This window comes from Clarias gariepinus, chromosome 13 (assembly GCF_024256425.1).
Source record: "Clarias gariepinus isolate MV-2021 ecotype Netherlands chromosome 13, CGAR_prim_01v2, whole genome shotgun sequence".
Taxonomy (NCBI): Eukaryota; Metazoa; Chordata; class Actinopteri; order Siluriformes; family Clariidae; genus Clarias; species Clarias gariepinus.
Window position 1 is genome coordinate 7,778,660 of NC_071112.1, and position 9,250 is coordinate 7,787,909.

Below are 9,250 nucleotides of genomic sequence, written 5' to 3' on the forward strand. Positions count from 1 at the left end.
CTATTTTGGGAATAGCTGATCTACAGTAGATAGGACAGGGGAGAATTATTCATTTACACATCAGTATCACCACACATTCCAATCTTGGAGACTCCAAGGTTGATTTTAAAAAAAGAAAATTTTATTATCTGTTTGCATTTGACGTGGGGAAAATCTTGCAGTTCCTTTATAATCCTCTAAACTATTTACACACAAGTAAATTGTTTGCTAAGTTTGTTTAGAATTGTAATAGAATCACACCAAGAAAAATATTGAATCAGAATTTTTATTAAATCATGATCGCAACACAAATCGAATCAGCACCTAGATATCGTGATGATATCGTATCGTTTCTTTAGAACCAAAATAAATAATAACTGAGACGACAAAAACAACTTTCTGTGCAAGAATCCTGACAGGAATAAAAACCCAAGAGATCATCTGGATTAGTGGGGTTATAAATTATTATTATTATTATTATTATTATATTTTAGAGTTGTAGTAGAGTAATACAGACATGCAGTACTGAGTGTGTAAGGATATGCAGTGTTAGCTGATTGTGAATGAGTCTTGGTATGAGACTGTTACTTGGCTCGGACGCCTCCCCATGTTTATATGTCTGTATATGTATGTGTGTGTGTTTTGTGCAGGTAAAGCGTCCCAGCTGTACTCCCATAACCTGGCTGGTCTCTTCGAGCACGCTCGGCAGATGCAGAAGTTACCGGTGGCCATTCCGACGTACAAACTCCCCGATAAAATCATTCCTCGGTAGGTTCTGGCTGTGGTGTTGATTTTCTTGGCTGTAAATGTGTTTAAAGGAGCAGCATGTTGTATAGAAGCAGAAATAAACACTGAGGCTCTGAGTGGCTGAAAGTTAACCTCAGGTCAGAGCGAGTGAAGTGAAGCTCTTATTTATAAACCTGGGACCTTTATCTTTTCATATGTCCTTTTATAAACAGGCCACGCATCTAATGCCAAATTCAGACATATAAATATGTTTTTTTTTATATCAATGTTTAACTCGTTATATATGATTGCCGGCAAAAAAAAATCCCAAACCTTTTTAACATTCTGTGGGGAGGTAACTTTTTAAAACTGTTTTAAACAGTCGAACCCTTTAATGTAACATTATTTAATCCTGCGTTTGGCCGGTTGCTCCTGTAACTCTGTTTTAATTAATGTTTGTTCAATTCCCTGCTTGTCTTTAATGGTTCTACAGGAAGTTCACAGTGTCCAATAAGATTCCAGACACAAAGGGGTGCCAGAAGTGTTGTGTAGGTGAGTGACGCAGATTGCAGGACGAGGAGTGTTCCTTTTAGCCGTGAATACACAGAGATACTACTGTATAATGTTGTGTAATATAATGGCTATAAGAATGACCCTGTTAATCTAAGGTGTGTGTGTGTGTGTGCGTGTGCGTGCATGTGTGTAGTTCGCAATCCATATACAGGGCTTAAGTATCTGTGCGGTGCGTTCCAGTCCAGTGTAGTGTTGTTTGAATGGGTGGAGTCCATGCAGCGCTTCATGCTCATCAAGGTGGGGATTGTGTGTGTTTGTGAGTCTGTGTTTGAGTTGATGTGTCTTTGAGCCTGTATGTGAGTTAGTGTGTGTTCGAGTCTGTGTGTAAGTATCTGTGTGAGTTAGTGTGTTTGTGTGTCTGAAAGCAAGTCTGTAAAAGAGTGAGCTGTGAGTAAATACTGAGTGAGTGAGTCTGTATTTACAAAATAAATGAATCTGAGTAAGCAAGTCTGTCTAAAGTGTGAGTCTAAGTGAGTCAGTCTAAGTGAATCTTTGAGCGAGCGAGTCAGTCTAAGTGAATCTTTGAGCGAGCGAGTCAGTCTAAATAAATCTTTGAGTGAGAGGCTCATTTTACTAAAGTCTGTCAGTTAGTGATTAAGTCAGTCTGAGCGGTAAGTTAGTGAGTCTAAATAAGTTTGTAAGTCAGTCTATGCAAAGAACCAAATGAATTAGCCTGTATATGATTGTAATTTTTTCTTTTGTGTGTGTTTGTGTGTGTGTGTATAGAGTATAGACTTCACTCTTCCCTGTCCATTGGAGATCTTTGAGATGCTGGTGGTCCCGGAGTATCACTACCCGTTAATCTGTGTGTCTGTTGTTAAGGGCAGTCAACCTGATCAGGTTGTGACCTTTGGCACCGTTGACCCCAACGACTTCACGCCAACCTTCACCGAACCCGGTATGACCCCGTCTGATCATCTTTATCATCAGATCTGATGCAGATAAAAGCTTAAGAATCACACAGCTGGTCACAGGTGTTCTTGTGGTCTAAATGTGCGCGCGTGTGTGTGCGTGTGCGTGTGTGTGTCTGTCTGTCTGTGCTGGTGTTTCTATTTCAGACACACCACAGACATGCGTAATTCACGTCACACAGCTGGAAAGGGACACTATACTGGTGTGTCTGGACCGTAAGTATGAGTTTATCAGTTGCTGCCTCACACAATTTAAACATAATCATGTGACTTAGATTGTGACACTGTGCATTTTGGTGAACACACTCACACTCGCACACACTCACACACACAAGCTGTTTGCTGATGCAGTTTCAGTGTCAGGTGTGTAAATGCTAAAGACAGAGTGTTTACAGGGTATGTTTAACTGTGAGTGTGTGTGTGTGTGTGTGTGTGTGTGTGTGTCGTGTGCATGCATTTTCACAGGTTGCATAAAGATGGTGAACTTACAAGGCCAATTAAAATCCAGCAAGAAACTCTCAGCTGAGCTCACTTTCAACTTCCAGATTGAAGCAATAGGTGAGTAGTGTGTGTGTCTGTGTGTGTGTCTGTGTGTGTGTCTGTGTGTGTGTGTGTGTGTGTGTGTGTGTGTGTGTGTGTGTGTGCGCGCGTTTTTCTGTTTGTTTAGCCTATATCTTGTAACTTAACATTCACAATAGCAAGTAACAACTAATCATTCAGTTAACCTCTTAGCTTTAGAAGGTCTACCCTTCTATGATCCAAAAGTTTGTGCACCCCTGACCATCACACCAAAGGGAAACTTTACCAAGACATTCTGTACAATATTTATGCGTCAGATTTCCTGGAAACATTTAAGCAGACGAACCTCGTATGGGTATTTGATAATCAGGTGTTCGTGTAACTTTTCTTTCTGTCCGGTTTCAGTGTGTTTGCAGGACAGCGTGCTGGCATTCTGGAGACACGGCATGCAGGGACGCAGCTTCAAAACCAACGAGGTGTGTGTTGAAAGTGTTTTTGTATACACACTATATTGTGTGTGTGTGTAAATGTGTAACATAGCTTTGTCAATGCACCAGATCACGCAGGAGATCTCCGACAACTCGCGCATCTTCAGACTGCTGGGCTCGGACAGGTAACCCAAGACAAACAAAACACACACACGTGCTAGAAAAAGTCAATATACATAACTTATTCTGCATATAACCTTTCTCAGTTATACGTGACAGTAAAACCTTCGTGTGTGTGTGTGTGTGTGTTACAGGACAGTCGTGCTGGAAAGTCGACCAACAGATAACCCTACAGCTCAGAGTAACCTGTACATACTTGCGGGCCATGAGAACAGCTACTGAAAATACACACACACACACACACACAGACGCACGCACACACACTGCATTCCTTTGCTCTGCTACATAACATAACACACTACACCCCCGCCACAAGCTACATGTGCCTACACACACACACACACACACATTCCTAAAAGCACTACGCCAGCAGCCGCCATCTTACACTACTGTCTGCTATGACACAGCCATAAACGCATACTACACACACTACAGTACACTACACTACACACGCTCTCTTTATACACACTACACGTCCAACCCTGACGATTCGACTCGTCTGTTTTAAATTATTTATTCTGGCATGTTACAAAAAGGCGACTTGTTTTTTTAAGTTTTTTTCTTTTTAAGTTTTTTACTCCAGATTTTTTGTTGTCATCAGCCCTGCCTGCAGCCTTCCCTCGATCTCAGTCTGGCTCCTAAAGAGCCCGTACACCTTTATTACAATATCTTATCACCTAACAGCTAGCTACAGAACGACTTCATAACACTAATTAGCAACAAATGATATTTAAACGATGAGGCACTTGTTGTAAAAAGCTCCTGTTAGTATTCGCAAAAACAAATCGTGACACGGTTAATGATAGAAATGGCTTCGTGACGACATAGAAAACAATCTTTTGGGTATCTCGACTTTAATCAGATCTGGATGATAAAGTTTAAAACACTAATCTTCACTATTTACACACTGATTTAATTGCAATTAAATATTTTTAATTGTTTTATTATTTTTTTAGCATTTTAAATGAACAAACAAAAGATGTTTTGTTCTAATTGTATAAGACCTGTATTTCTTCAACTGTAAAAAGTTGTAATTAAAATGAATATTCTCATGTCAAACGTTAATTTAAGAAGTTTTCATGCAAGTTGTATTTTTCTGGAAAGCTACAATAAATAAACAGTTAAGCGGTGTTAAATAAGGAGATCATGAATTCACGCACTAAAGTCCATAAACAGTATCAAAGCAAAGCTAAATTCTAAAGCTAGAATTACTGTGTCGTTGCATATCACGTTTAAATCAAGAAGCTTAAAATAATTATAAACTATTAACGTTTAAAACAGCAGCAATTTGACCTGCTAGACAGAATTTATTGATTGATTTATGGAGCGAAGGCGGATAATAAAGCTTCCTTTTAACGTTCAGGTTCAGAGATCGCAGCAGTAATTACGTATGTTTCATCAGTTCATGTTACTAGAAAGCAGTTGTGCAATTGTTAGAAAGTTGTTAGCTAATTTGTTTTAAAAAGCTTTTTTAAAAAAGTTGTTCAGTGTTGATGAATAAGTGCGACACAATTGTGCCTGTTTTTTTTTCTAAAGCGTTTCGTGTTTTTTTTGCAAACGCTGACATGAGCTTTTAACAAACAGCTTTTAACATCTTCACTATTTACACTTTGTATTGATGTACGAATACGTTATTATACACGTGTTATGAAGTTGTTCCAATGCTAGGCCGCACAAACTAAAAGAAATCTACCGATACTGTCACCAGAACTTTTCAAACTGAAATGAGTAGAGTGTAACTTCTGTGTCGGTATCTGTCCGCGTAACTTATTCTAGTAGTCATAACAATAATAATAAAAACAAACAATAAAATGCTTGTGAATTTCTGCACTGCAATATCAGAACACGTACTTACATAGAAGTTACCGTAGCGCTAACGGACTCGTGTACATACTTTGGTTGTTTGAGAGGCTTGATTTAAGGAAAAACTTTCATCCAAAAGTTGGGCAACATTTGCATTTTTATCCTGTCACTTTTTGTTTTTCCTGCTAGATTCGCAAATTTGCTGCTCATCAAATGAATGCTTTATAAAAACGCAAAAGGGAATTGTTGCTTAACTTGGAAAGCCAAGTTTAAGACACGCTTTTCTTTATGTCAGTAATTCCAAGTGCGTGTTTGTTTTGAAACTAATATCGTGAGTTAGCGAACGATCACAATGTGAAGATTTCGTCTTATCATTGGTTTTTTTTTTTCATCTGAAACAAAATTCAGAAAGTCGTTTAACACAAAATTTTAAGTATTAATCGTTAACTCAATCAACACTAGGTCATTATTAGCTACGTTAACCAAGTTATTTCTGCTAAATTTTTACATTATGTACTTTCAGTGTACGTAATTGTAAAAGTGAAGCGAGAGCATGAAGAAATGTTGAAGAAATGTTTCATTCAAATGTCCTGTTGTTATTAACAATCAACCATTTTTTAATCTATTTTATATTTATCTATTTGTAGCTAATACTTTTGCATAGTTTGTGCGAAAATGCACAGAATGTCATTATTCCTTTACTATTTTCTATTTGTTAAAAACATTACTGTTAGCCTACTCGTTTAGTTTAAAAAAAATAATAAATAAAAAAAGACGGAAAACTAATCAGATTCGCATTCCAAACCTAAATTTGCTGCAAATGCACGTTACTCAGTACGCTTCTGTACAGGTTAGTTACTAGACGTCTAGACTTTTAGATTTAGATGTTCTCTAATAGGACCAAGACCAGTTTTACTCAGTTTCTTAAGATTATGCAAATATCATGTCTTGAAATTTCCAGTTATAAAGAGGAAAAAAACTAAAGTCTTATTGCTGTATATTTATATCTACACAGGTGTGTGTAACTCGGTCAGCTCAGTCACAGTGCGGTGTTGATATCCGTATTAATCTCATGCAGGATGGAGGCCTTATAGCTGCCAAAAGATTGGCCCATGTGTTTTAAACCACAGGAATTTGACATTTTAGAATTTAATATATAACGTTTGTGTGCCAATAATTATGTATTTAGTGATGATGTAGTTTTGAGATAAAGCGTAGCATAAAAAGATCGAGATCGGACAGATTTGTCATCGTACATTTCCTCAATGACGAAAATCCCCAAATATCATTTAGATTTTAATAAAAAATTAGAACCATGTGGTGGACACGTTTAAACTTTAAATGAAAATGTATTTTGTGGAAAAAAAACAATTTCCATAAAAAAGCAAGTGCCAGTTTTTGAGGAAAATTTCAGCCCTAAATTTATTTTCTAATATTTTGTTTCTGAGCTTGCTAGCATGGCAACTAAATTGCTATTGTTACAACTAAATATTGTGCAATCTGGGTTTTTTTTTTTCCTTTTTTTTTTTTTTTTTGAGTAGTGCTCTCTTTAAAAGCTACAACAATTAAATAATTTCTTCGGTTTACTGAAAGTTTAAATCTTACACTAAAAGTATAATACAATATAAAGCTGTAGGCCCTAATATAAAAAACAAATACTTCTTTATAGTATGTGAACAATTCCAATTAAGAAGTAAATAAAAACAACACACATTTCCTTTCCAAATCCCATTCTAACTTTAACATTTCAATTTTGGTATTTTTTTCTTCCGTTATTCCTGATTTCGTTGGATCGATGCTATTGTTAGCTTCAGCTAGTAAATCAACTAACACAACTAACTGTGTTTTTAAAAACTGATTGGGATTAAATAAATAATCAGACAGGTTAATTCAATACGAACAAGAACATGTGATAGTCTGATAGCTAAATAAAACCGTGCTGATTAGCGATTAATATTTAAAAGCATTTGATTACTAAAGTAAATATTATAACCCAAATGTATATTTCTAAGTGAATAGAACTTGTACTTAGCTTAGCGTTACTGATGAAGTTCGACATGTTTACTGCATACTGCTGCAATGCACGCACGTGACCTGTAAATAGTGTACAATAGTAATTGTCTGTTTTATTTGTTTCTTTTTTTCTCCCATTGAGATTGAGATCTTTGTGTTATTTTTTGTTTTAAATGAATAAAATGTTATTTGCGCATCGTTGCTGTTTAAAGATCAAATTTGCATTCGTTAAAAAACGCTTGGGCCAATTCTGAAAATAATTAAGCCTAAAATCTCCACTACAAAGATTGCAGTTTAATTTATAAAATTATACAAAAATCAAAAGCCATGCAGAGAGTGTGTTTGTTTGTCGTATAAAGAAGCGGGACAGCATAAGTGTGTTTCGGTTCTTTGGATCTAAAGCCATGCCTCACTTTTTTTCTTTTTTTTTCTGTTCTTTTTTTAAAACCTTACTAATCACTGTATTGAAACTTTTGCACAGTTTTATACAGACTATAATGTGACTGGCTGTTTGTAAAATCTTACAAATATTTTGAGCCGTGCATCGAATAGAATGAAAAGAAAAACGTGATGAGGTGGTGATGTTAGTTAATAGACCTAGCAAGAAGTAATCATGAGTTGTTTCGACTTGAATTCCTGAGGTGTAAATATAAAACGTGGTGTCGTCGTGACGGAGGTGTAAATATGAAATAAACTGAGAACTACAGGAAGAATGCATTCCCTTAAAGCTTGACTTGAATTGGGGATGTAAAAACTGCAGGTGTGTTCTAGAGGTTTTTGTAGGTCCCTGGGTGAAGTTCATTAAAATATAAGTGTCAGACTGCTTCTGATTGGCTGGTGCATGATTACATCACAGAACGTTTCATTTAAAACATTTAACGTCGTAACTTTTGCGCATCTGCTGCATGATTTTTTTTTTTTTTTGTGAGTGTGTTGTTTTCATTCAGCATGCTAGAGGCGGGGTTTTAATTCAGATACCAGAACAAACTCATGTTTGTAGTTGAACGTCAGTTGTTGAATGTTATATATTTTGTTTTTTTGCAAGAAGGAAATGAGGGATCACTGTGACAGTGATCATTTAGCAATGTAAACATACACTACCAGTCAAAAGTTTGGACACACCAAAATTCCATGGTCCTTTTTGATTTTTTTTCGACATACCTGTACAGTAAAACAATGCTAAAGTCACTGTTGCCAAAATTTCCAATAAGGTCATCAGTAACTCTAAATGAACTTCTCCTCTGCAGCAGAGGTAAGTTTTGGTCCTGCTTTCCTGGGAAGTTCTTCATGAGAGACAGTTTCATCATGGTGTTTGATGGGTTTTGTTAATGCACTTGACACAATACTGTTCTAGCAAGAACTGTTCCAGAAGCTGACTTTCATGTCTTGAAGTAACAATTGACTGTTGCTATTGTTACTTATTTACCTAATGCCATATGTGTTTATCTCATAGATTTGAGAAAGAAAAAAAAAAATCCAGTATTGTTTTAGAATGTAGAAAATAAATCTCACACACTTTCAACTGGTAGTGTATATTTACTAGAAAAGAAAAGGTGAACTTGCTACTAATTCACACTCCAAGATTGAGTAAATTGATTTAGGGCTAAAATATGACGCAGTTTATCCATGTGCCATTTTAGAACTTAAGTAAAAGGCAACAGAAAGAGGTCACTTTTTTTACCCCAAAAAGCAACCGGGACATGTTTGATGTCTGAAGTTTGTTTCTTTAGTTTCTGGACTGGAGTCAAAATCGTAGGTCCTAAGAAAGCTTTATTGCAACTAAAATTCTGTAATTGTATGCACTTTCTGTTTGAATCTGAGCATTTTATTATTTTTTTAAATGAGAATGTGATTTGACTCTAAATTAGATTGACTCGTGAATTAAAACCGAAGACCACAGAGCTAGAGACATGGAACGACAGACAGAAAGAGAAAACAAATGCTGGATCTGACACACTAGTTATTTATATAATTATTAAATTGCGCACCAGCTCTGTGTTCTTTGTAGATTTTTTTGTTTACAATTTCGACACACACTTCACACATTTCTTTTTCTTTTGTACTCCCCCCCCCAAAAAAAAAAATCATTGTATTTACATGTATTAAATTAGATTTTGT

At 36.1% G+C, this 9,250-nt stretch overlaps 1 protein-coding gene across 2 annotated transcripts in view; it reads left to right on the forward strand.

The window, feature by feature from the left end:
* map4k3b (mitogen-activated protein kinase kinase kinase kinase 3b) overlaps positions 1–4,243 on the forward strand; it is a 30,778-nt gene extending 26,535 nt beyond the window's left edge. For both annotated transcript variants that reach the window (XM_053509503.1, XM_053509504.1), the window contains 9 exons: positions 630–747; positions 1,199–1,257; positions 1,412–1,515; positions 2,005–2,176; positions 2,337–2,405; positions 2,655–2,747; positions 3,114–3,184; positions 3,266–3,321; positions 3,451–4,243. In XM_053509503.1, the coding sequence (XP_053365478.1) occupies positions 630–747; positions 1,199–1,257; positions 1,412–1,515; positions 2,005–2,176; positions 2,337–2,405; positions 2,655–2,747; positions 3,114–3,184; positions 3,266–3,321; positions 3,451–3,538 (830 nt within the window). In that variant the 3' untranslated portion in view covers positions 3,539–4,243. The remainder of the gene's footprint in view (positions 1–629; positions 748–1,198; positions 1,258–1,411; positions 1,516–2,004; positions 2,177–2,336; positions 2,406–2,654; positions 2,748–3,113; positions 3,185–3,265; positions 3,322–3,450) is intronic.
* The last annotated feature ends 5,007 nt before the right edge of the window (positions 4,244–9,250 follow it).